This window comes from Platichthys flesus, chromosome 5 (assembly GCF_949316205.1).
Source record: "Platichthys flesus chromosome 5, fPlaFle2.1, whole genome shotgun sequence".
NCBI lineage: Eukaryota > Metazoa > Chordata > Actinopteri > Pleuronectiformes > Pleuronectidae > Platichthys > Platichthys flesus.
In genome coordinates, this window is record NC_084949.1 from 14,009,285 (window position 1) to 14,036,791 (window position 27,507).

At 40.2% G+C, this 27,507-nt stretch overlaps 2 protein-coding genes across 5 annotated transcripts; both read right to left on the minus strand.

Moving 5' to 3' along the window:
- Positions 1 to 3,608: 3,608 nt before the first annotated feature.
- rhot1b (ras homolog family member T1) lies at positions 3,609 to 16,893 on the minus strand. Of its 3 annotated transcripts, none has more exons than XM_062387125.1 (20): positions 16,133 to 16,893; positions 14,839 to 14,897; positions 14,640 to 14,721; positions 14,374 to 14,417; positions 14,238 to 14,291; positions 14,050 to 14,102; positions 13,595 to 13,703; positions 12,275 to 12,376; positions 11,910 to 12,008; positions 11,662 to 11,770; positions 11,435 to 11,555; positions 10,882 to 10,966; positions 10,301 to 10,446; positions 10,026 to 10,126; positions 9,590 to 9,720; positions 9,193 to 9,276; positions 8,678 to 8,800; positions 8,381 to 8,583; positions 6,518 to 6,605; positions 3,609 to 4,811 (listed from the first exon to the last, which is right to left on the minus strand). In XM_062387125.1, the coding sequence occupies exons 1-20, from the start codon at positions 16,167 to 16,169 to the stop codon at positions 4,638 to 4,640; spliced, it is 2,004 nt and encodes a 667-aa protein (XP_062243109.1). In that variant the 5' UTR covers positions 16,170 to 16,893; the 3' UTR covers positions 3,609 to 4,637. The 3 variants fall into 3 exon arrangements, with proteins under 3 accessions (XP_062243109.1, XP_062243110.1, XP_062243111.1); XM_062387126.1 differs by having other exon boundaries at positions 6,483 to 6,605; XM_062387127.1 differs by lacking the exon at positions 6,518 to 6,605 and having other exon boundaries at positions 16,133 to 16,892.
- Positions 16,894 to 17,315: 422 nt separating this feature from the next.
- On the minus strand, positions 17,316 to 22,577 carry LOC133953311 (arf-GAP with dual PH domain-containing protein 2-like). Of its 2 annotated transcripts, none has more exons than XM_062387185.1 (11): positions 22,356 to 22,577; positions 21,687 to 21,817; positions 20,826 to 20,917; positions 19,668 to 19,756; positions 19,474 to 19,586; positions 19,218 to 19,364; positions 18,869 to 18,952; positions 18,702 to 18,764; positions 18,448 to 18,525; positions 17,827 to 18,055; positions 17,316 to 17,705 (listed from the first exon to the last, which is right to left on the minus strand). In XM_062387185.1, the coding sequence occupies exons 1-11, from the start codon at positions 22,441 to 22,443 to the stop codon at positions 17,677 to 17,679; spliced, it is 1,143 nt and encodes a 380-aa protein (XP_062243169.1). In that variant the 5' UTR covers positions 22,444 to 22,577; the 3' UTR covers positions 17,316 to 17,676. The 2 variants fall into 2 exon arrangements, with proteins under 2 accessions (XP_062243169.1, XP_062243170.1); XM_062387186.1 differs by having other exon boundaries at positions 22,381 to 22,524.
- Between the last annotated feature and the right edge of the window lie 4,930 nt (positions 22,578 to 27,507).

Sequence of the window (27,507 nt, forward strand, 5' to 3'; positions counted from 1 at the left end):
GGATGGATGGATGGGGGCGGAGAGAGGGACGCAGAGGGAGGATTTCTGGCCCCGTGGTGACGAGGGATCACCAGCCTCTCTCGCTCCGGGGGGGGGGGGGGGGGGGTTCGAGGAACTCCGGGTCCCTGCACTGAACAGCTGGCTGTCACTCTCTCCCTGGCTCTCAAGGGTGGGTGGGAGAGGCGGGGGTGGGGGGTCGTCTGGTCATGTGTGCCTGAGGGTGAAATGCAGCAGTTGTCTCAATAGGAAAAATACACAAATGGTTAATAAATAATATGGATCAGCTTGAAACCATTAGATCAGGTTCAGAATTGACAGATGGTGAAAAATCCATTTGGCATAGGTTTGTGACCGATTATTCTGTTTTATTTATTACAACAGCAAAATGTACAATGATAGTATATTAAATAAGCTTTCGAATATTTTAACTTTCCCTGAAGTTGAGTGATGTAGTAATTAATTGCTTTTTTTTTTCCAAAGTAAAAAGAGTTCATATTTGCATTTTACTGGAACAGTCCAACTCTGATTCTGCTTCTGTAAATCATGTGAAAAGATGTAAGTGGCTATAGTTGGGTATACTTCATAAGATAAAAGTTTGTGCCTGGATCATATTTTGGGTTGTATTTTAGTTACTTCAGAGAGTTGTTAGTATTGATTCAGGCTGATGGGAAAAAATTGCAATTTTATATACTTAAAATTTTATCACCAGCACAATAAAGTGTGTAAAAAGTTAAGAGGTCATATTAGTTTCTCTGCAAAGTCACACATTGAGTCTGTTCAGGGTTTTTTTTGTTTTTATATCACACTTACGTTTCATCTGTTGTGTAGTTTCTTTGTCTAAATGGAAAATCGATAGTCCCGCATGGTCTTCCAGGGGGTGTTTGCTATTAAAGCAGGATTAGAATCAGTTTTTAAGACACACAGTTATAGCTCTGCTGGAGATGAGCACTTCCAATCGATCCCAAGATAATTGCAACTGTGATCAAGCCCTACGTCCTACAGATCATTCGACAGAGGTAACAGCTAGTATTGGATATAATTAATCAAACGCATTTTTATTCCCCTTGTCGGCAGCATATTTGGCTGCACTGTCAAACGATATGCAGTATGTAACAGCCTGATTCCACTGTGGGCTTCAGCCACATTTACTGAAGTAAACATGTAAGATCAAATGCATAAAAACAATATACACATTTATATCGTTAGCTTTACTGAAATATCTAGTTTAAATTTTTAACTCAGTAATTTCCCTCAGTGAAGAAAACACCTTCGCCAAGGACCAACAGTCCCTTTGAATTAAATCACACTGCAGCAAATTCACACACTCACACATATGAGTCCTGTAAATGTGCCTGATTTTTCTCATCAAGATCCATGAATTATTCCCCGGGAAATTGGGAAACTGTTGATAAACCAATCTTCCATCATGGTTCTTCCCCTGACCCATACTGCACCCTTCCACCAGGTTTAGGTAAGCCACTCCATTGTTTCTGTATACTCTTGTGTACAAACAAACATACAAGCCAACCAACAACGAAATACAGAGGGGAAAACACAACATCCCTGGAGGAGGTAATGAACCCTGTGGGAAATGACAGTGGGTTTCAATATAAAGCTACTGGAGTTCATCAGGGTTATCTCATGTTATAAACACAAATGAATCATCTCCTAAAGAAACTGCCACTTTTGAATTATCCGAGAGGAGGGAGCAGACCATGCAGGCTTGTAAAGAGAAACACCCACCTCTTACCTGAGGAGACATCAAAGAGGTCCTAATGGTTGGGCGGAAGCCACGTAAGAGGAGAAATGATGTCAGTGTGGTCTGCAGTGTAAAGGTTGATCAGGATCCCTCCAGTGAACATCCCCCCCCCCCCCCCCCCCATTGGCACAGTAGCTTTGTGCTAGCATCACCATGGAAACAATAAGGCCCGTTGATATTTGTAACCCTGGGGGTCTTTTCCTGAATCCTACACAGCAGAGTTGGGTTCAAGTTGGAGTCTGTTGTGTTGTGAAAAAAAAAACAGACCCTGGAGCAAGTCTCCACCAGGGGTCAGAGGTCAGAAATCAACGCATTTTAGGTATTTCCGTTTTATGAAGTTTTGTTAGCTTAAAGTGGCATCACTCCCACTACAGACTCGTCCAGCATCAAAATAATTCACTTTTAGACATCACGCATACTGATAATCAAATATAATTGAATCATGTTTCTTTGTCAACTGTTCCAAGACATCCAGAAATGAACAGGATGTAACTGCAATAGCAGTGTAAGGAGATCATTAGAAATAACTAAAAATAGAATAAGTCCTGGAGGTTTTACCCCTTGAAACAGTTGCAACATTTTGTGTAAAATCTCTTATTTTTGTCCCATAATGAAAAAAAAGGACTATTAACTAAATAATTAATTTAATAAATAAACATTGTTAGAGGAGAGGAGGGAACCTATTGTGTCATTCGTTACATGCACCATGAGACTTTCCATTAAAAGCAGCTAATTGGACACAATAAGCTTTGATGTGTCTTGCTTTCACAAATCGAGCGCTAACATCAGCTGAGGAGCTGTAACGTGAGGCTGAGGGAGATGATGATGATGTGGGGGAGAGAGAGTGGGAACAGGACAGATACTGAACACCTGCTTCTGTGGGAGAAGTCAGCTCGTGTAAAAATTCTGTATATACTGTGTATAAGTTAACAGCCAGCGACAGGAGTCTCTCTTCGAGCTGCTTGCAGGCACCAATTGTCTTCCTGTGTGATTGAACCCCACCCTCACTGTTTACCACCAACTCCACTGTACCTACCTCGCCACTGAAACCCTCTTCCGTTTCAAATGATTCTAAACAGACAGTTGGGTCAAGTTTGCAAGTTGAGCTGCAGATGCTGGATATTTGAACTATATATCATTGAATTTTAGGAAACTTTTCCAACCATTAAGGCTTACCCATTACTTTGAGATGGATAATTATTCCATCTTAAGCGAAGTATTTCAGCTATGCATCACTTTGAGCATTTCATTATTATTATCCATCACTGTTTTGCCAACATTTACCCATAACCTTCAGAGAACACCTTCAACTTTCTTCTTCTGGTTTGCTCATATTTCAGGTACCCACAGTTGAATCAGGTGGCGATACTTGTGTGGAAAAAGGGAACAGCTCCATACAACACAATTTTGGGATTCTGCATATTGAGTTTGTTAGTTATCACTAACAGAATACACAAACATACACTGAATATACTTAGTGCTAGTGTATACTGATACACTGAAATATTTTCATGCATAGCAAACAACATATGGTTTCTAATTGGCTAATAATTCAGATTTCTAGGCAATGCTGCCCTCTTGTGTCTCAGTAAGTCTTGACATGACAACGTTAAGGTTTATATATGTGGTAGGACATCAGAAACAAACGTTCTAACTGTAAACAAAACAATTGACAAAGTTCCTTTTCAATAATTCAAATACAGGCCACCATCTGCAACGTGTTCATTACAGGTAATACACGATTAACCATTGCCTCCAAGACGTCTGGATAGAAGAATACTGTTCAGAAATACCCAAATAATCAAGTAGTGATGGAAAAATGTAGGTAAAAAGAAAAGATTCCATCGAACCAGATGTAACAGCCATTTATTGACTGTAAACTTTTTTAAAGGCAGGGCAGTTTAAATACATCAAACTGAACCTTGTGTCATGCCGGATTATTGCATCTTCTGTGACCAGGAGAGATGGAATCAGGAATCACTGCAAGACTCGACTGACCTCCCGTCAGTAAACATACATGCCACCCTGGAGTATTTCGGCAAGAAATGAAGAGAAGTTGGCCCGGCCATTTCTTGCAAAGGAAATCTTAAAACACTTGAATATGGTCGGAAATTGCATGCAAACACAAAATGTACAGGTTGGCTGCAGAGTAACCTCACTCGCACAAGCTCCTGGAGTGATCAACATGTGAAGGAAAGAGGAGGGGGGGGGGGAAGAGAGAGAGAGAGCTTCCATTCCACACACTCATCCACTAATGACAAACTGACATGCTCAGATGTACAAACACAGGAAGAGAAAAAGTTGCCTCCGAGCGAGTGGCCATGAAACACAAACCAATGTTCTGTCGAAACAAGTGATAGCTGCTAACGTTTGTGCAAGTCAATGACCTGGCTGTTGGACAAGGAAATGTACAATATACTATGTCATATACATTATTTACATCTTGTTCAGTCTAATAAAAGCATTGCCTCCATTGCACACCTCACACACCGCAATCCCCATTTCAAGTGACACCAAGAAGTTCTTCATTCCAAATCAGCAAGCAACCAAAAAAATAGCTTTACGTTATCTCACTATGGCTCATCAGCAGCCTACGGTATTTTCTTAAATATAAATATAAATCATTACTTTACTTTGCAAATGCATTTAGCTGCAGACTAACAGATTGAGCCAATGAACAGTTTTTGTACAAATTTTCAATGATCTTCAAGAAGGAAAAATAACAGTGGAATAAAGCCGGGAAAGAAAAAAGTGTTCGCTAAGGTCATTTTGCACATGTTGTTTTTTCTCCAGCAAAAACAAATTACTTTGTTCTTTTAAAGTATGAAACAATGACAGACTTTCCATGGAAACGGGGAAAAGCCAAGGTTGTGACTGGTCACTCTAGTGTGCATGTGTCATGGGAAAAGATGGCTGGACCAGAGTGTGGGAGGATCATCGGGATTTGAGCAGCACCCTGTACATGGTTAAGCCCAGCACCGCAAACACCGTGGCCCCGACGCTCGCCCTGAGCCAGAAGGTGGAGCTCTTCAGGTCTGCTTGAGTGACATGTCTGTAAAAAACAGAGAGGGTGATAAAGGAGATAAATACAGAGACCAAGTGAAGGGAGGAGCAGTTTAAAGTAAAGACGTCAAGATGAAAAAAGAGATGACAAGGAGAAAGATGAAAGAGCCTAGTTCTAGTGAGACTTCATCTATTTATCATAACTGGGTCGGAGCTGACTGATCACATCTCTGCACAATTCACAGCTCCTACTTTTTCCACTTTCACCAATGACTCAATTTTTAAATCACAAGTGACAAATGCAAGGCAAAGTAATCGGAGGTGTTGCTGTGAAAGATGATGCAAAAATGTACATATTGGGAAAATATGGATGAAGTGAGGAAAGGAGAGAGAGACGGAGCCTCTAGAGGAAGTAGAAGCAAATCACACAGACGAGGGACATGCAGGTTTATAGTTATGACATGAGACAACAAGACAAGACGTCTCAGACGGCTGAGAACGAGCGACTGAGAAATGAAAAGAACTTCGAAATTGACACAAACTGAATTAGAGGATTCAAATCAAACATGGAAATGCTGATTAAAATCCTCGTAAAAACAGTTTGCTAGAAAATGTAAATATGAAGAAAGCTGTAAAAAAAAAATGAAAGATGAAAATGTTGATATTCATAATGATTGTTGGAGAAAAAGGGAGAAAAATCAAAAGACAACTTGAAGGGAACAGAACAGAGGACTAGTGACTGGTTAATAATGTTCTAACTGACCTAACTGACCAATGCTTTCCATATAGTCTACATAAGATGGGTCCAATCTGGGCTTTTAGTATGTATTGTGGATATATATATATATATATATATTTAGTGTCTTGTCCTTAGCCATGATTCTTTTTGTCTTTTATCTAACTTGTCTGATGATAACAGTTAACCGAATCATTAGTGAATTTTCCTGGTCTGCTGTTGTGTTTGTGCTTACGTGCATGAACTACAGATGTGTTTTTAATGTGTGTGCAAATGAGTCTCAGACCGTCTGATTCAGTTCCTATGTAGTAGATGGGTTTTCATGGGATACACTGTTGCCAAGGTAACATGTTTAAGTAAAAAGTTACTTATTTTCTGCCTTTCAAGCCCCTGGAGGGTTTTTATAGGCACCTTCCCTGAGAAATTATCTGGAAATTAAACTAAACAAATTTACTAAAAGGAAGTAAAAAAAAAAAAAAAACATGCATTACTTATATATACGGTATGAAAAAAGAATGAAAGCTGATGGAAGATTCTTCATAAGGGAAAGTAAAAAGCAATTGGAGGTGAAGACAGCCTGCAAACGATCACTTATTACATTTGTGCATTATTATCTGTATCTACACCGAAAACTCATGTCAGTGTTTTCACAAATGAAAGCAGGGGTAATATTAACATAAGAAAGGATTTAAATGGCTTTTTGTTATTATATTACAACACATTTAAAGTCACCAATATTAATTTACTCTCTATAATCTGATATTTTACTGTGCCTTTGTGTAATACTTCAAATAGTACAAGGGATGGCAGAGACAGTTAAATATTGGATTCACTTCCATTGGTTGTAATTTGCATTATCTTCTTTCGGAAACATGTCACTAAAGAATCAGTCCAATGCCTCAAAACCAAACAACTTCAACTTCAGAATGAAAAAGAAGAAATGACTGATGGGTGTCAGAAACGTGTCAGAAAGGTAAAGAGGACCTTCCAAGTACGACAGCGTAGAGTTTGGCCCTGACCGTCTGGAGCAGCTCAGAGTTGAGGAAGTTCTGACACAGGCAGAAGGTGCACCGGTTACAAGTGCACATGCAGCGCAGCCGGGCATGGCTGAGGAGAGACACCCACACAGAAACACATGAACCACACACGGTGGGTATTAAACACATACCAAAGCCAATCTAGCAAACACACACAGACAGACAAGGGGAAGGGAAGAAAGTTAAGAGTTTAAAGACGACTCCAACAATACAAGCGTCCAACGTGGCTCATTACATGAGAGCCAGGTCCATAAGGAGAAGTAGAAATCGTTCAGCTGGGAGATACATTCATGGGAATGTGATAACAAGTACAATAATCACTGAATGTTATTTCAACAATAAAGGGAAAGTAATTGAGAAAATACTTTTTTTTATGTGGATGAACAAAGCCCTTTGAGGACTACTTATCTCAGGACACACAATAAAAAGGAAGATACTGATGCATCAAAATGGCAACAGAAAACTACTATCTATTTTTAATTTACCAAAACTTTCAACAACAAAATTTTGAAACAAAAACCCATCTTTCAGCTTGGTAACATTATTAAATTGGCGTGTGGAAAAACAATAAACAAATGCTCAGATGAAATGTTTGTGTGAGCCTCTGGGAGAGATCAACATTCGTTTAACTGCAGAGCAAAACACTGCATCAGACTGAAAGCTACATCCCCGCAGGGCAGTGAAACGTAGAATGAGGAGCATGATGTCAGAAACTGTGACGTGCAGAGAGCTGGAAGGAGCCCACAGGGAAGATGTTTACTCTGAGTGAGGGAATGAAGCAGCAGAAATTATAGCGAGTGGGCTATAGCTTTGTATTTAAACTTTAAAATGTGTCTAGATGATTCCTAACTATAAAAACACATTCCAACCTCCCCACCTGCTCACATAAATTTATACTTAGATGATCTGTAGCTGTGGATTTACAAAACGAGTGGTCTGGTGTAGTTTTCCACAGACATATGGGAATCTTTAAACAAACTACAGTTTGTCTTTAAAACATATCTCCCAGTAGAATCAGCTTGCAGATAATTAAAAAACACAACAGTCAAGTTAGAGCAACAGTTACCAAACTGAATTTCTATTATATACAAAAGAAAGCAATCTTCTTGTGGCTGAGAGTTTCTACTAACATGCAACCAACGTGGTTAAGTCCATGTGAAATCATCACACATTAGGGCAGCACCGCCACAGTGATGGGAGAATGACTCTGACTGGTCCTATCTCCCTTAATGTAGGTCACAGAGAAAATGTGAGGGATTGTATTAGTTGAAGTAAAATTTGCTTGTGACATTGTTCACATTCTTAACCAAAGTTAGTTTATAATGTCATCAAGACCTCCAGAGAATGTTGGGTTATTGAGTCGGTGCTGAGATATCATTACTTATCTGAAATGACATCATCATCATAACTGACTGGTGAACAGCAGTTAGTGATCAGTACATGGCCAACCACATGCATAATTCCACTACTTTGTTGATGGACTCCTTACATGTCCTAAATCATGGTAATAAGTAAAGTGATAATAAAAGCATTTAACTTTAAACATTCTGCTATGACTAAAAGATTTTAAACAAGAAGGCTGAGCCTCATGTTTACAAACAAGTATTTAACTAAGTTACTATAATTTGTATGATATTATAATCAAATAAAATATCTCACTTTAGTCTATAATGTATAACAAAGCTGCAACAATAAAATTACAGTAACTGGGTTTACTAAATACACATTAACCTATTCAAAATTGCTTCTTATAATTAAGTTCTTCAGTCAGTTAACTCTCCTGGCTAATGTGTAAAATACCTGGTGGAAGTATAAAGACTCTAGATCTAGTGTCAGTATACGTACGGGTACATGGCCATGGTGGTTAGTTTGGTGTAGATGTCTTTGCTGGGTGCTGCTGCCGTGTTGCAGGTGAAGGACTGTGGAGGCGGCATCTTGTGCTTCCTGCAAAAATCCAGGGGAGTGCAGCCATACAACTGTTTGATCTCAGGCAGGTCTGACTTGGTTGCGATCATCATACACGGAGTCTTACTGTCCATGTAGTATTGCTGAGGGAGGAGGAGAGAGGGTGAGGAACGGTCGTGTTCGAGATATTAAAACGAGTTAACAGTTGTCTTGGTAAAGCCGCACACATGGTTTTACCTTGAAGACTTTGGCGCAGTAATCGAAGGAGTAAGGGTTACTGACATCATACACCAGGCAGACTATGTCACAGGCCATATCAGCATCGGACAAGTAGTCGAAGTCCGGGAACACTTCATGAAGCTGGAGGGAAGACGACAGGAGAGGACATGAGAGGAAAGAGAGGCTCCTTCAAAAGCTTATACAACACAATGTGACTATTACTGGGCAACGGTGCCCTTTTTGTATGGCTTATACATACAGCCAGATAAGTACTGCCAACATCCTGCTTGGTTGGTCTTGATGGTTCACAGTTGACAATGGTGCACACAATTGATATCACTTTAACATATTGTACTTAATTGTTTTGTTATATGATTAAATTGAATACATCATTTATTATTAAATATTATTCCTTTACTATTACTATCTTTATTATTGTTTTATCACTGGAAGAGTTTTATGTAGACAGAAAAATTACAGAAATTGATAGAAATCCAAATCATATTTAAATATGAGGGGTTTCTGATACTCACCAGAAGGTATTTCTCCTGACCGTAAACATATGTTGTGCTGATGGCGTAGTAGGATCTGTGTTCCTCTCGAATCGTCTTCTGACGCTGAGAGGGAGAAATGTCACATAAATCAGTCAATATATACTATAAATAAATACTTACAAAAACACAGCTACATGACATGAAATATTTAAATGGAATACTTCCCATATGTGATAATGTAATGCAATATTCACTTTTTGGAGTGTCAGTGTTGGAAGGCTTAATGATAATAAACAATAATAAACACTGTTTTATTCACTGCAGGACTCAGTGAGTTATCTCTGATGGGAAAATATGCATTGAAATGTTTATGTCTATAACTATAAAAATACGGACCATATATATTGACAACTGTTGACAACAAGGTTTGCTTTACCATGAGGTTTCTACCCAGGAAAGCCTGGAGGAAACCGCTCTTGCCGCTGCCAACGTCTCCAAAGACGTTACAGCGGAAGACGCCGCGCTGGGTCTGCTTCTTCTGCAGGTCGATCTTCTTATCTCTGGTCACTGCAAAGGGCAAAACCCCAAACACACGGGCGTCAATGGATCAGTTCAGACTGCTGCTGTACTCAACACATGCCTGCAGCAACTCAGCACTAACAGTCAGATCAATGTTCTGTTTACTAACTAACTGTGTGATGAAGGACTTAAGGAAAGAACAAGTATTAATAAAGCGTAATTTTTGCTTAGAAACAACGCAGTGAATTGCTTCACTCTTGCATTCTTGAAAAATGAAAATCAACACAATCAGGACCTACATGTCATTACGGAGGTTTATAATAGCTAATATGTAAACTACAAATGTCACAAACCTGTAATCCCTGATGCCTGCGACTCCTGCTCAGCAACTATAGAGTAACCAAGATAACCCAGATACTCCAGGCATCGCTGGACGTCCAGATATGTCGTCAGCCTGAACGTGAGAAAGATGGAGGAGAACAAACTAAGTAGTGGATGCATTAATATAGAAATCTGGCATCTAACCAACAGCATCTTTCGGATTTGACCACCAGATGTCGCCAAAGTCAGACTTTTTTTTTCACTCCACACATAGCTTCTTAAAATTATACAAAATTGTCCCCCTTACGTCCACTGGGAGAGATATCCCTGGTAAGTGATCCAGCCGTTGTCATTAGTGGAAACTGTGTTACTGACGTCAGCTCCCCAGGGCATGTAGGGGAAAACCTCAAACAGGTCCCTCAGCTCATCTGGTGACAAGGCACAGTCTCGGTCCTGTTTGACACAAAGATTGTGGGTCAGGGAATCTGGACCAAAATTTGGAAAACAATGCTAAAAGGTAGGAAATATTTCAGGAAGTACACTTGCTCCTTAGATAACAGTATATGACTCAGTGTTATTCACTTTGTTTACCACTTCTAGATCTCTACCAGAGAAAAAACACGACGGACCAAAGCACACGTTTACAGTTGGACACTGATCAGTATAATTGAAAGCCGATCTTGACACAGGCCACCGCTTTCACTCCTTGACCGAGCCTAATGCTCCTGTCAATCCCTGCTCAGCGGTGAGGGGTTAAATCACGCCTGGCCAGGTGGACAGTGTTGGCTCTGGGTGAGGAATTTGTTTCTGCACGGTGCTGGGTACTGAGCAGCTTCTCTCCGAGGCAGAGGCTGATGTAAATAAAGAACCAGACTTACAGGATCGTACCTTATCGTGTTTGTCAAAGACGCTCTGGAGGAAGAGGTAGGCATTGTGGTTGAGCTCCGTGGTGCAGTCTATAGGGACCTTCAACCTGTAGAGAATTAAATAACAGTTTCCACACATATTTAAGGTGAAAGACACAAGATGAACACAATGAACATTACTACACAAATAAAGAGGAAATGTTTCAGATAAACTACAAAAAACGTGGCAGTGGGGATTTAGATTGGCATATTAGCAGATGTGATGAGAATGTATACTGAGAATGTAGAATGTTAACACCATAGAAAAAGATGTTTTCCGACATGAACCTCAGAAAATGCCTGGAAAATTAGGCCAGGAATCTAGTAACAAATTAACAGCATTGAAAGTTTGACCAAAGGCACAACTGAGGATCATTTGTTCTCCTTCAAAAAGACAAAAGATAGAATAATTTCATGTTTGTGTCAACTGAAGCAAAAAGGAGAACATTTCACCTAAAATGCAGTTTTAGCCTGTGCCACACGATGCAACACTCATATATACTGACAGAAAAACCAGAAAAGGGTTCTGGACTCACGGTGGGAAGAGGTAGTCCTGATTTAACTCCAGGTCATCGTCATATCCGAACCTCCTCAGCACCGTCCAGGTCGTTTCATGACGGCCTCGCTGAATGAACAGGGTGTGCAGGAACAGGAAGCCTGGGGTGGAAGGACACATGAATACAAAACAGTTATAGAGTAATGAAAAAGCAGTTTTGTTATTGTATGGTTAAGAAATGAAGGCGGTCAGTCCGTTTGTTCCTACCTTTCAGACTGAGTCCGTTATCACAGACTCCATCACTTAAATTCTTCCTCACTACATTTTTCACATCCTCTAACGCCTGAGGCTCGAGTGGGGTGTTGAAACATGTCCGCTGTGAACAATCACACAGATTATTGTACAATTATTGTACGTCAAAAACTAGCAAAGAGATCACAAGTTAATGTAATGAGAGATTATTTCAAAAAGCTGAGTTGCTTATTGTTGTTTTATATATCCATTAGTTGATTTACCTGGAAGAAGTTGAGCTCAATATCATTAAGAATCCCATCATTGTCTAGATCTGACACTTTGAAGATTCGAGTCAGAGCTTTCACACAAAGCAGCTTCATCTGGAAATAAAAAGTGATAAATGAAAGTTACTTTATTTAAGATATTTCACACGTTTATATACAAAAGAAACATTTTGCCTTAAGGGATTTAAGTCACACAGACTTTTGGGTTCCGATTAAAGAAATTTAAATATATTGTGAAATTCTGTTAAATGTAAATTTAGAGGGATTATCTAATGCACGCCTTGATGCAAAACAATGCACTCGGTCACGACCGCAATGTGAACAGTGGCGCTGACTTTGCATAGTTGTATTTTTTCTCTTACGTCTTTCCTCTCCGGACAGTAGAGGGGGCCGGTGGGGTGCAGAACGGCTTTTTGGGCGTAGTAAAACAGCTCTGAGATGTTCTTCAGGTTTTTTGCAGAACACTATTCACATAACAAAAAGAAGAAGAAAGGATTGTGGTTAACACATGGATTTCCAATACTGCAGTGCAGCACTATAATGACTGCAGGAGCCTTGTAGCATATAAACACCTTTAAAAATCTCAATGTGCTGCAGCTTAATGTGAACAAATGTCTGTTATATCAACAGTTTCCTTGAGCAAGACAACGGCTGTTTATCTAAATGTCCCTGTGTGTATGTGTGTGTGTGCACGTATATATGTGTGTGTATTTACAGTGTATGTGTGTGAGAGGTGAGTCAGGGCCAGACAGGGTTTACACATAGGATCTGTCTGAGCATCAGAAAAAACAAAGGTAAATCCCTATTAGGAGCCAGTAGTTAGGTGTTAAAGACTGACACGGGAGGAGGTTAAGAGTCAGTGACCCCGCTCAGACCTGGTATTAACATCCCTCCTGAGTGATCCAATCACAAGCAGTCAGCGCTAAGTACAGCTCACCCATATGTGTCCTGAGATCAGATCACTCAGAACTCACTGGGAGATGGTCTGGAATTCATGTGGCCACATTATTTTTCTCTGTGTGAATGCAAATGCATTTTCCCCAATTGAAGAACCACTAACCCACCGTACATTGACCTGTTGACACCGGTGACCACATAATGAATGGAACAGATACTCAAATGGAATAAGTCTGTCTTCATATCTGCCCACAGCTCATTGATTCTGACTGACTGGGTAAAAACAACATTATTTGGTCCTAGCGAACACAAATAACATTTGGGATTATTTGCATAAAGAGCGATGAAGTGAGCTCCGATCCCAGGAGACACACTCAGGACGGGTGTTAATGAAAGATGTGAGCATGCCCAGCGGGATTGCATTCCACAGTTAAGGAGTCACAGTACTGTTCATCATGAGTTCTTCTCAGAGCTGCTGTCAAGTATCAAATCCACTTGCACTGAATTTACTGTCACTCAAAACTCTGAAACTGAAATTCAGCACATTTACAGTTGCCGTGCTTCCTCATTGTGAACAGCGCAGCAGATCTGTTGTCAAATATTATCGGAGAAACTATTTGATTTGGTTTGAAAGTGAACATCGGAATTATGAACATGTTGTGTGATCTTCAGTTGGCTTTGAATTGTTTTCTGTGGTTGATAGCAATGCATTGTCCCACACTGAAACCTATTGTTTCACTAGTGAGGAACCAGAGCAACAGTAAACAACGAGTTCCGTCTCTCACCTCAACACAGGTCTCTATCTCACTGTACTGGTTCATTATGGGAAGTATGGTCTCCATGCTGCTGTGTTCCACCAGGTCCGACTTGTTCCCCACCAGGATCAGAGGAACCCTGGACAACACAACCACAACATTGAGTATTAAGACCAATATATGTGATTTCTTTGTACACGTTTCTGTAGTTTTCCTACAAGAACAACAGTGGCTCATTTCACAGTGAGTGCAGGAGGCTGAATCTGATCATGTGAGATGCTGCACAGTCACTGCTGCTCACAGTGAAGCTTTGATGCTGCAGAAAAGGCTCTTTGCGAAATATTTCCATTGGGGCGATTGTGGAGTGGTAGCTATCTGTGCTGGCGGTCAGAGACAGAGAAACAAGCATCCTCTGTCTCCTTATTTCATGACATGAAACCGACATGACAAACACAACTCTGGATTATTTTGAAACAAGTTCACACCTGCTGTCCTTGTCCGTGTTCTCAATAATGAGAGGGATCCAGTGGCTGGTCACCTACACAGGCCGACACAAAGGTAGAGAAGATCAAACTTCTGAGACACAACTCCTAATTTATGAGTCACATATTTAAAGTGCAGCTGTAACACAAACAATTTATGGACATGCAGGGCAGCAGCAGAGGAAACTCACCTTTTCTATGGACTTCTTGTTGTTGACAGCGTAGACAATGCAAATGACATTTGCCTATGACAGAGACAGAAACAAGTTTTAAGCTTTGACGTGAACACATCTCTTCTCTCGCTGCCACAGAAATGCACTGACTCACCTTAGAGATCTCCTGAAACAGCTGCTCGTCCGTCTGCTCTGCCTCTGTCGCGAAAGAGACAAACGTACGATTGTTAAAATCTAGAGAAAAAAAATCTTTCTCAAGTAGCAAACCAGGAAATATGATGAAGATATATGATTTTAACGATTTATGATTAACCAAGACCTTACCATAATTATCAATAAACAGAAGTTAAAGCATCATCAGATAGAAGCATTTTAGTTACTTCAGAGGGAAAAGAGGAAACAGTCGTGGCCTTAAACTACCTGAATAGTCCACGATGTGCGTGGGAACTCGCTCTGGTGTGACATCTGCAGGTATGGTGATTTCCTCAGCTCGGTAGGGCACCTAGGAACAACACAAGTGTCACGTTAGACTATGGCTTAAGTAGACATGTTTACAACTGACTTCATTAATCCTGATGTGAAGTGTTCTCAATATCTGACATAATAGGTTTCTCTGTACCACGTGGGGGAACTCCTCGCTGACCAGGGACATGATGAGAGACGTCTTCCCCACCTTGGCTGTGGAGAGAGGGAGAACCAGGAGGGGTTTAGCATCCCTTGAATACGGCTGGATGATATGGCCCAAAATTACTAAAGATACATATTTTAAATCAGTCAACCTCCATAATTATCAGAATTAAAGTCACATGATTATATATTTGAAGCGTACACACTGATTTTTGCTCCTGAGTGAAGGTTAAGGTTTTAAACGCTTCTTTATGAGCAGAAAATGACTTGATAAAAACACTTAATAAACAGGAACACATTTAATGATACTTCCGTACTGTGTTTGCACAAATCAGGAGCATTATATTGACATATGCTGATCCATTGTTATAGATGCAAATGATAATGCATTAGTTGTTGATATTGTTTTATCTCCCGGCCAAATCAATAAACCATCACTAAATCATGATTTAGATGATGAAGTCATGTTAATGTGTTTCTTGTTTGGGACTACATTTCTCTATTTAGCAGGAGAGAATAGTAATAAACTATTACTATCTCGAGGCAACACAGATTTCATGTCATGAACATTACAAAACAAGATGGTAATTTTGTTTGGCTGGTGTGTGATCTACGAGATGCAGGGTCCATCCTGGATCTGATCTGCTTTTTCAATTCTGTTTCTAGCACTAAACATCAAATGAGTGACAAGCCTAGATAATGAAACGGTTTATTTTGAGGACGATCTCATATCATTTTAAAACTCGACAGTATGATATCCACGATTTAAATGATTACAACAGTTAAAATTGAAATGCTAAATATATAAATATATTTTATTTTTTTTCAAATTGGTCCTTCAAAGATATTCCTAGCCTCACAGGCCATTGGGAGGATGCTCAAAGAAATACAACATATACTGACTGGAATCATTTTGAAGGGAAATGACGCATATGCTGGTTTAAGAGAGAAGAATTATCTGCTGCACGTTTAATTTATGTTATTGTTCGTTATGTTAATTACAAAGTGAGGGTTTGAATGGTCCACCCGTCATCAGGAGACTGTCAGCATCACATGTGCAGCTGGTAGCAGCTCTGTCTCTCACAGTCCATCTCTCAAACACACACACACACACACACACACACACACACACACACACACACACACACACACACACACACACACACACACACACACACACACACACACACACACACACACACACACACACACACACACACACACACACACACACACACACACTTTCTATCACACACACTTTCTATCACACCGTCGGCTTTACTTACACTCCCCCACTAATAAGATCCTCACGTCTTTTCGCATGGTGTCCGGCCTCAGTGTGAACCATGTATGCTCCTGAGAGGATGAAGGAGACTCACTCCCAGCTCTGCGGGCCTGACTCGCTCTGCTCGCGGCTACCTTCACCTGTTCAGCACCGGTTCCCTCAGCGGACCGATACCAGCCATTAGATGAGTCCTGGGTTTATATCGTCTGGTGTAAATCTGTCTTTTCTACCCGGGGACGCAGTCAACAAGGAGCTGGCTCTGCTTGTGTTCAGCTAGCTAACCTCACTTGGCTGTGACAGCAGCGTTAGCGTTAGCATGGGTCCTCCGCCACGCCCCTCCGACTCAGCTGACCGAGCAAAGATCGTATAGTGACTACAGAGTCATATACACTCCCTGTCCCCGTTTGCACTGTGCCATCCCTCTACTTTAATGGTTCACTTAGTATTCACGCCGAGAACTGAGATCCTAATTTGGGTTTTGGAATAAATATTTGCAGTATTATTAACGGGAAATAACTTTTTAGTATCACCCTAACCCTAAACCTAATCGTTTATGTATGTACACACTGTTTTCTAAATGCTCGTTAAATTATCCTTATATGATTCCTTGTAATTTTGAGCTTAATTCATGTTTTAATTTGACCTCATTCTGACCTTCCCGCTGCTGTAACAACCAGATGTCCGCTGGTGTGTGGATCAATAAAGTTTTATCTCATCTCAATCTTTTTGATGCTGTGTTAGATAGCTCCATGACATTTGTGGGACCGGGAAAAAGGCGCAAAGTGAGACGTCTTATATTTTTTCACAGCTTGGCAGCACCTTTCAATTTGTGCTGCCATCTACTGCCAAGAAAGGTAACTGCAGCAGCCAGAGGTAAAGAGAGATGTGCTATAGGAATACTCTCAGTAAGCTTGTAGCATCGTTTCAGATCAAATACATTCAAATACTCCACTACCATCATGGTACAGGTATTACTATTCACTGTTGAGTATCAAAGCTATTATCTTAATGTCCTTATCAGTTATTTGAGTTAGGGACTTTATAGTATAAAAAAATGATTTGACTACAAAATAATTTCCCAGATATAGCGTTAGGGTTTAAAGGCTTTATCAGTTTGCTTTGTCTACATTTCTGAAAAAGTATATGCACAAGTATATTTTAACTATACAAATCTAAAATGCAACTGAGTGTGAGAGAGATTTAATAAAAAAAAAAAGTGCAATATTACTACAGACAAAGAAATTGTGCGTGAAAATCTACAGACCCTGTTTTTAATAAATACAGCATTTGGCTCCATTGTATTCATGGTGCTCCACACGAGAAGGCTTTCATCAGCAGGAACTTCTCCAAAGTGTAGCACAGTAAGCACAGAGGCTGTAGCCTATGCAAAGTGTTGGGGTTGAGTTTATTGTCAGTGGAGATGAAGAGTCCTGCTGGTATGAAAGAGTCTTTGGTTCTACTTCTCTCTATCCTCACTGGCAGGATTGGAAGTGAAGCGATCAGTCTGTTATGTTCCAAAACGACCTCAAGAAAAAGGTGTTCTGCTCATTTCCCCCTAATCAGGTTGGCTTCATCTGTATTAAAGATAGGAAATAGAGAGTGAGGCAGAATCAAATTCACCATTAGTCTGTGGTTTATGCCATCTGTTGTACAAGGGAAGACATTAGCTCCACTGTATCAGGTGTTACATCTTACTAGCATAGTCCTCTGGGGTCATGGGCTGAGCGATGACCCTTCTCAGTGCCTCCACCCACTCCCTCTGCTCCTGCTCCTGGTCACACTGGAACACAAACTGTCGGCCTGGAGTCTGCAGGGTGATGCCACAGCGCCACCGGCCCCCCCTCGAGCTCTTGCCACTGCTCTCTGAGACCGAGTAGCTGTGGCTCTCGGTGCCAATGAAGACGGCGCCGAGCTCCATAGCATCCTGGAAAAACGTGGGACTGAGAATTATAAAGCATAATAAAAGCATAATAAAAACAACATGGGTGTAATAAATTAGTCCAACATGGGTTGAAACGTTTGCACATTTCGCCCTTTTCACCTTTGCACCAGATAATAAGCCAAGGACAGTTTTTAAAGGTGCAGCTCAACCCCCGGTCTATCGTGTAATCAATTACATACAATGTCTTTTTTTATATCAGGCTAATATCTGCAAATGATTAAAACAGCAGCATTTTCCTAGACTCTTTGTCTTCCTCCAAAATGAATTTGTTTAAATCCAAACTCCTTTACAACTGATGGTCGTTTTTTTTAATGTATTTTCTGAATCACTTGATCATAAAATGTAGACTATCAGACATATTTTGTGTTCTTTACCAGTGGAGTTTTAAAATACAGAAGTTTTCTGTTCATGGAGCACAGCGTGAACCATCTTTTCTTGAACGGCTCTCGTTGCTGAAAACACACAATCACAGAGGGAAAAAAAAGACAAGCAGGAAGACAAAGAAAGAAAGTCAGATAGATAGAATAAAAAAGGAAAGGAAAAAAGAAAGAAAGAAATTAATTAGTTTTTCAGATGTACCAAAGGTAAGCGAATCCAATTCATGTTTGTATTAACATATGTGACGGACCGTTGGGCCGGTTTTCTCCATGTATCCCTCCTTCAGGCAGTGATTTGTCAACTGAGGTATAAACTGTGTAAAGAAACACAGGTCGTATTGTTAACTGGAAAAAAGTTGCAGTTCAAAATGTAACCAACAGTCTATGTGAGTTGAATCCTGATGAAAAATGTTCTCACGTCACTGCCTTGAAGGGTGGGATGTTTCTTCTGGAGGTAGGCCAAGCGTGTTGCCCGGATAGCATTGAATAGGGATACAATGACCTGTAGCATAGGGCATCAGACAAAGGGCAGTGAATGACAAAGTCTAGTACTGTACGTGACCTGCATTGTCTGGACAGCTTCAGTCATTTTAAATGAGTCAGTTTGAGAGGGTCAGTTAAATGGTGTTAAAAGGTAAGCGGGTCTACACATGACTGACTGGGGTCTATGCTGCAGACTTCGATTGCTGCATTAGCCGACACACGTCATCTATCTGTCGCTCATATGTGGAGGTCAAACCACACTGGGCTCCAGCAGCTGAGCTCACCTGCCCACTCTCATGGTAGACAAACAGATTCCTCATGCGTTCCTCCTGCAGGTAGGAGATCTGCAGGCCGTGAGCATGGCCGATCTTCTCCGGCTGGAAAACTGCGTTCAGATCCTTCATGCTGATGACCGCTTTGGGAACCTTGGACTTTTTTTTAAGGAGAAAGGTGAGGGAGGAGTTTAACGATTAGAATTAACCAGTTCTTGTGCTCATCAGAGAGAAATATAGACAACGATATGGCATGTGAACTACTCACGTCCTCTTTTATGAAGTATCTGAGGGTGAAGTCTTTCTTGGACAAAAGAAAGCTCCTCTTAAGAAACTGCTTGTTGTCTTTGCCTTTCTTCATTAGTGTGGCCTCAAACAGATCTGGATCGGAATCATCACATGAATATGATTGGTATAGAAAACAGGGAAATCTTCCTGTTTGTATAATGGAAGGATTATTACCTGAGCAATAACATTGTTGAAAGTAGGTATTTTCTCCGGTGAATTCTCTTCTTTCATACTTTGCGCGGATCCATTGATCCTTGAGAACTCTGAGAGCAGCACAAAACACCCGTCAATGTTTCCTCATGGATGAAACACGAGCCACTGAAAACCTGTTTACCTGACATTGATGAATGAATAGAACTCATACTGTCTATGGTAGAGGATCTACACCACAGCAGTGTTAATTTTGGCAGCTATTTTTGATTTAGTCTTAGTCTTAGTCTTTTGACGAAAATGCATATTAGTTTTAGTCACCTTTTAGTCATTTTAATCCTTCTTAGTTTTAGTCTAGTTTTAGTCGACGAAAACGAATTCCATTTTAGTCTAGTTTCAGTCACATTTAATAGCCACCTTGAACTCCTTTTCTATAAAAACATATAGCTGCAGCCTAATAGCTTAAAAATATATATTTAATTTTAAATGTGAAAACAAAAAGGGAGAGCAGGTCAGACTGGAGCCGGACACAGAAACTGAACATCGGTACAAACCAACTGCAGCTTCTGCTCTGACGAAGAAGCTGAGGGGCTGATCTCTGAGCAGCTGAGACCAGAGAAACTCTGGTTTTCACTGTTTCCATAGTTAAGAAGCAGTGGGTCACTGAGAGGCTGCTCCACGAGAACGCGCTCGGCTTTCACTGTGTCTCTCTGAGCTAGTGCGCGAGGCGGGGGGCGGAGCTACGGACCGGAGCGCTATCTGGGGCGCACACACACACACACACAGACACACACAGAAACAGTCACTCGCCCGCTCCTGATACTTCATGACTGCCTGATGCGATGATGTTTTAAAAATGATTGTGACTTAGTCAACCACCAACATTTTCGTCTCGTCACGAAAATTAAAATAGATTTCGTCATAGTTTTTATTTTCAAAGATTCGTTTTCGTTACGTCTTCGTCTCGTCTTCGTCATGGAAAAAAGGTCGTTAACGAATATATTTCGTCATATTCTTCGTCAACGAAATTAACACTGAACCACAGCACTTAACTCTTACTGGTTGTTCCTCTTTCCGTGTGCAACCTGAGCGCTCCACTGCCATTCATAGTATTTGTTGAGTCTGAATCTTTCACTTCCACAGAGCTAATGAGGCGAGCGGTTGGTGTCCGCGGTTACTCACATGCAGTCTTTTTGCTGCGGCCGGTAGAAAAAGGCAGGGACACACTTCTCGAAAGTGGCTTTGGCAGCAGAGTTCCCCTTCTCCCGCATGAACTGAAACCAGAGAAAAGAAGGTCAAACAAAGTCAAGTAATATTCAGGCTGGGCAGCTAATTTGGGATTTCCTGCTTTGCTTTTGCAAGTTGAAACTCGTGAGATTAGAAGACATTCTGAAAACCAGAGATCAGCTGTGTATTGTTGATTTTCAAAAACTCAAAATTCAAAAGGTTTTATTTGTTACATGCTCATTCATGAGGGGAAAGTCAGGGTGATCTACCCCTGAGGCAATGCTAGTGTGTAGATATATAATAAGTTGAAAAATTTGTAAAAAAAACATAATGTATAATATGTCTATAAATGGCAAAATGTGCAATACACAAACAAATGTATAGTAAAAACAAGAAAGGCTAATAGTTGATCAAACCTCCTCCACGGCCCAACAGTCCCTTCACTCATTACACACACCAATAAATAACATTTTCCTTAATATGCCTGATTTGTCCATGAATGGTTCTCTGAGAAATTAAGACAAATTCTGAAAAACACATTATTTCTTAATGTTAAAGAAAATGAAAAACTTAATCCTGGATCAAGCCCCTAATTGTCTCATCACCAAATTTTGATTGGGTATTCCCTGACCCATTCCACACCCTTCCAGCAAGTTGTGGTGATAATCTGTGCTGTAGTTTGGGGGTAATCCTGCTCCTAAACAAACCAGCCAACAAACAGGAGTGACAGCATAACCTCCTTGGCTGAGTTATTAACAAATACCTGTTATAGCTGTAAATAGCCACTAAAAGATGAACTCAAACTATGGAACCCACCTCTACTAGGGATTCTTCCCAGAGATCCAGACGTATGGATTTGACTCTGCTGACGGCGGGTAAATTACGATGCAACCCCGAGCAGTTCAGACACACAAAGATACCGAGAGTGTACGAGGCCCAGTCCGGCTCTGTAGGCACAATATTCACTTTGTTAGTGGGAACTTCAAATACAATGGGAGCCATGATTACAGCCCACAGTGACATACTATTGTCTAAAATGTGGACTCTAAATAACAAATTTATTAATAAAATGAAGTGATCCAAGCAGTTAAGATTTAATTTGGTCTTCGAAATACACATTGTATGTCTCTCTTTGTTCACAGACATAAACACAGACAATGTTTTAGCTGTTGTTGGATTTAATGGTGAGTGTGATGGTTAATGTGATGTGAATGACAAGAGGAACAATGAGGTCATGCCATAGAAAATACAGCAACTCCACTTCCCCTCACCGAGGTTTTTTGAAAGTGATTTGGGGAAAACAACATTATGTTGGACATACTTTAACAAAACTCATCACGTGGCTCTGTGGTCTAAGTTGTCTACCATTTTTCACATGTAATGTATATATAAAAATATGTATAAATAGAAATATGTATCACACAAAAAGCAAAACATTAAACAACAATGCAGATTTGGGTTATGAATATCGTTCAGTGTACCCACCAGGAGCTCCGCAGTCAGCACACACCTTGTTCCCCGGCTGTTGCACCAACTCCAGCAGGATTTTGTTGTTTCTCTCCAGAGATGCCATAGGTGCCGATATATCTAGTTTATCTTCTGTTAGAGTAGAGTCCCACAAATTCTGCTACGTATTAACTTCATGTTGACTGGACACAGTTCAGGGTGCAGAGCGGCTCTCTTCTGCGGCTAGTCGGAAAAAAAAATAACTGACTTTCTTCTCACTGCCAGCATTTCCTCTTAAAAGCACAGCATCATGCAGTTTATTGTTCTGCACACAAAAGCAGAGCCCCAGAAATAACACAGAAAGGAAGTGAAACAGGGCGATAGACTTCCAGTATCAGGCTGGATGGAGTTGGATACAAAATTACAACCCAATTTTAATTTACAATATCAAGAGACAAAGGATCAGATGTCCTATGTAAGAATATGAAAAAATGTAATATACCACACATTTCTGACTTCAGTTGACCTCATGTTGCACTTGTTTCATCAAAGGCAAGAAACAAATTATTGTAATAGCATGTAAAAATAAATATTGCTTTTGCTGTTCGTTCAGGGATTTATAGCAGAATCTAAGAAGGTGACATCCAAAAGACACAGATATTCAATTTGAAATAATATGGAACCATTGATTTTATTTTCTGCTATTTTTCCAAATTTAGCCACCAATGAAAAATAAAACATTGTAATTGTCAAGGTTTTATTGTGGATCAGTCAAGCATTACAAGCATTTTTTTCAGCATTACTTCAACATTGAGGTGTTCATTGATCATTTGGGTTTTCATTTACTAATAAGCATGAAAGTGAGATTCCTTGAAGTTTTATTAATTTGATTTTAAATAGATATTTATACTTATTTTCTTGAGTATTTCCATTTTCTGCTTCAGATATTTGTTCATTATACCCTCGTTTATTACTTTTATTTATTCAAAAGGGGCAATGTACATTACAAACAAGGAGACAGAGAACAAACAACCGACAAATCGACATGAAACTTTAAATAAATATTATATTATAAATGTATTTCATAGCTTCAGTTAGGCCACTAGGCCAGGATTTGAAAACACATACAATACAATGTGATGTGATATGATGCATTGTTATAAAGTCATTCAAATCAGTAGTATATGATTACAACATTAAATAAAGGCTAATTTCCCCCTGCTACTTAGTCTATAGGTGTTGTTTTTTATATTGTATACTGGTTTAGCTGGCTGTAAATCAAATAGCCCTTGAAGTGCAGTGTTGTGCATGAACGAACGCAAAAGAACCCGTTCAATGAACACGTTAACTTTCATGGGAACAATGAACTGAATGCAACTCAATGACAAATAATGAATTTGAACGTTGAACACATTCATATTGTAGCGTCCTCGCGTACAGACGACAGGAAACTTCTCTCTTTATGTGTAACTTTATTAAAGTCCAGCAAACACATCACACTTCTTGTTCGTAACTCCGACACTCGTATCATCCACCACTGTATTCTTCACTCCCCTTCCTCATTCACCCTTGATATGCCAACTCATCAGCCAATGAGAGCCTGCCATGCCACAAAACCCTACAGCCATTGGCCTAGAAGTGCCCCACCCCTACCTGTTCACTAACGCTTTGGACACTGAGAGACACTGTCTAAATCAAATGCTTTCACCATGTCGTTGCTCAGTGCACGTAAAATGTCCGCGATGTAGCCTAACCTAAACCAACTAACTCGACTTCGCACTACATTAGCCATCACTCACGGCACACATATGCAGACCAATCAAGCAACGTTTTCCAAGTGTTTTCTTCTCTGGCCAGTGTCTCGGCTCCGAAACGTAGTTGGGAGCTCAGCTCACCTGGCAATGTTGGTGCCCTAGGCGAGATTTAAAATTGGCGCCCCCCAACATACACACGCAAACTGTCATGCATCCCCAAGAACTTTTGAACTGTAAACAGATGCACACACAGGCAGACAAATTTGTAAGCTATAAAAAACAATAAAAATATATAATAAACTATATCAAAAGAGTCCTGTACTGATAGCATATCATGTCATTTCAACACAAATAAACAGTAATGATGTCCACAATCGGGGTGATTCTTACCTCTATATTGTTCTTTCTTCTCCTCCTCTACTTTGCAGTGCTTTCACAGTTGTGCACCTGTTAATTTAATCTTTTTTTGATTCATCTTTGACTCTAACCGCAGTCTATAATGTCCCTACTATGCTGTCAAAATTAGTAGGTTTTTATACATCTCTTTGTATGCAGCATGCTTCTATGAGGAACTGTTGCGAAGTGAAATGAAACTCCTTTTTTTTCTGTTCATGCTGAAATAAAGTGGATTCGCATGTTCTGATGTCTTCGATCACATCATTATAAAACACCTCACTAGCTTCACACTACAAACCCTATGGGGCTGGGGAAATGTTTTTTGAGAGAAGATTCCAGATTCATTCACTAGACTGGCACTCAGTAGCGCTCAACAGAGCCGTTTAGGTTCATCTCTGATCCATGCAGCTTCCTTCTAACAAGTTGTGTGGTTATTGGTCCAGTAGTTTATAACATAAACCTGTTGACTGACAAATCAGAGATGAAAACATAACCACCTTAGCAGAGGTAATAAAACCTCCACCCATTTATCAAGGAAATGTCACCAACATTAATAATTATTAACAACAGGAAATTAAAAGTAGAAGAATTTCGAGAATATCTAAACAGTTGAGGGGTAATTTTCTGTTGGTCCACTTATCAATTCATTTATTAAAAGCAAATTTTCCCCTGCTACTTAGTCTATAGGGTTTTTACATTGTTTTTTATTTACACTGTTTATATTTGTTTATTTTTGTCATGCACTGATTGCTGGTTGTACATCAAATTGCCCTTGAAGGATATTAATGATTTTCTTTTATGGACAACTTTAGTAAATCACAAGCTGCACAAACCAAGCTAGAGCAGCAGAGGAACCCAGCAGCCAGCAGGGGGCAGCCTCAGGACATCACAGAAGACAGTGATTCTTGTTAGGCGTTCAAAGACAAGGTTGGAAAACGTACTAGGTTATTCTCTAACAATCATCCAATATCTATAAGGGAAAAATCTAAAAGTAACTTTTAAGTAAAGCTGTCAAATATATGTAGTAAAGTACAAAATATTTTCTCTGAAGTGTTCATGAAAAGGAGCATAACATGACAGACACACACATTATCATTTGGCCATCTTGTTATAGGATTTAGTTCTTCCTGAAATCATCAGACGGTATGGCCTAGTAGGTAGAGCGTCCGTTCTTCAATTTAAAGGTCCCGGGTTTGAATCCCACTCCTACCCATATTTAAACTGGGATTAAATTGAGTTGTTACGATTTCACTTATTGTGTGCAAAATATCTTACACTATGTAAATTTAACTTAATTAAATATAAAAACAGGTAAAAAATGTAATTGAAAAAAAAACAAACTGCGCGAGCAATTTCTGCGCAATAGGCTTCTGCGCAGGATGTGCACAGTAGGCATGTGCGCAATGGGCTACTGCGCAGCATGTGCGCAATAGGTTTCTGCGCAGTATGTGCGCAATGGGCTATTGCCAGATGTGCGCAATGGGCTAATGCGCAGCATGTGCGCAATGGGCTTCTGCGCAGGATGTGCGCGCCCAGTTTTTTTTTTTTGATTTTTTATTTTATTTAATTTTTTATTTAATTTTTTTAATTTTTTATTTTATATTTATTTTTTTATATTAAAATTTTCATCATCGTCATCATTTCTCCGCGCTGGTTCAGTGGTAAATGATCCTGGTCTTCACAGGAGATTATGTGTGTGTGTGGCCGCGGAGCCTCCCGGTTCTTCCCGGTGCGAACAGCCCAAGTATTTGACATGGGGAGGAAGGAAGCGGGCCTCTTTTCGCAGCGCTTCTACCTCCGGTGCGTCCCCGGGGTTAGAGGATGATGGTGTGACTTAATGTATTGTTTTACATTGCATGTTTCACGTCATGAGAAATCAGTCTCCTATGTCGCCTGTACCAGGAGCCGCCCGTGTCACTGGTTATCTTGGCTCGCTGTCTGGCCGCTATCCAGTCCGGACCGCTCCGTGAATAAGGAGGAGGAGATGTTTCTTTACTTGGAATGCAGCCACTTTACTCGGATATACAGCAGGAGCAACAGTCGCACCACCTCCAGTTGGTCCGTCACTTCTCATTATACACACACTTTTAGACTCTTTACCATAGACTGCTCTTTACCCACAATACCCAGGTGCACTACATCACACACTACAAACTTTCCTTAAAGGGGCAGAACATACCTGCGACACAACAGCTCTCGATCTCAGATACAGATGGCAAGAGAAAGCAGAGAGGGATTTTTACACACTGTCTGATAAAGATTCTGACAGTAAAGGCAAGGGGTAGTGATGGATAAGGTTTTCTTTAACAAGTTAAGTCTTTCATTCTCACTTTCAACCTTAAAACTATGACATGAACTGAACTCTGAACTCGTTCAGAATTTAAATGGTGAACTATGAACGTGAACTATTCATGTTTACTTGTATGAACTGCAATTTGAACCAGTTCATGAGAGGTGTAAACTTGCAAAACACTGTTGAAGGGCAATACAGATTTAGTTAAATCACAAGCTGCACAAACCAAGCAAGAGCAGCAGAGGAACCCAGCAGCCAGCAGGGGGCAGCCTCAAGACATCACATGGAAAAAAGCAGCAGCAGACTGCTCGGAAATTAAGCAGCAAAGATCCAGCGATTTGTTGTTGTAGTAGATTCGTGCAGTAGTGAGGCCTCACCTGGTCTGTGCATGATGTGGAAGTCAACCTGAGAAGCTAATCCTGAACGAGGACATCCAGAGGGGGACAGAGAGACAGCTCACCTTCAAAGTAAAAGTTCAGGAGGCCGGAGGTTTGATTTGATTAATGAGTAATGAGTGTCACTTACTCCTTGTGCCGATTGAAGGGAACAATATGTAATTTATTTGATCACCAGATATAAACTAGAAGGTTTTGCATGAATTTTCAGAATTAAATTAAATAAAATGTGTACCACACTGTGATTCTTGTAAGGCGTCAGAAGACAAGGTTAGAAACTACTGGGTTATTCTCTAAAAATAGGTTTTTAAAGCATGTTAACTCATCCAGTATCTAAAATCCAAAAAATAAAC

What these genes read in the sequence shown, in the direction of transcription:
- rhot1b (XM_062387125.1), bottom strand. Translation starts at nt 16,169, where the DNA reads ATGCGAAAAGACGTGAGGATCTTATTAGTGGGGGAGT. An exon ending in TCCTGGGTAGAAACCTCATG is followed by an intron (nt 9,277 to 9,589) that starts GTAAAGCAAACC and finishes TCTCCCTCTCAG; the next exon opens with CGTCAGAAGACGATTCGAGA. An exon ending in ACTCTGAGCTGCTCCAGACG is followed by an intron (nt 4,812 to 6,517) that starts GTCAGGGCCAAA and finishes TGTTTTTTACAG; the next exon opens with ACATGTCACTCAAGCAGACC.
- LOC133953311 (XM_062387185.1), bottom strand. Translation starts at nt 22,443, where the DNA reads ATGGCATCTCTGGAGAGAAACAACAAAATCCTGCTGGAGTTGGTGCAA. An exon ending in CCACCCTTCAAGGCAGTGAC is followed by an intron (nt 18,765 to 18,868) that starts GTGAGAACATTT and finishes TTCTTTACACAG; the next exon opens with TTTATACCTCAGTTGACAAA. An exon ending in GACCCCAGAGGACTATGCTA is followed by an intron (nt 17,706 to 17,826) that starts GTAAGATGTAAC and finishes TCTTTAATACAG; the next exon opens with ATGAAGCCAACCTGATTAGG.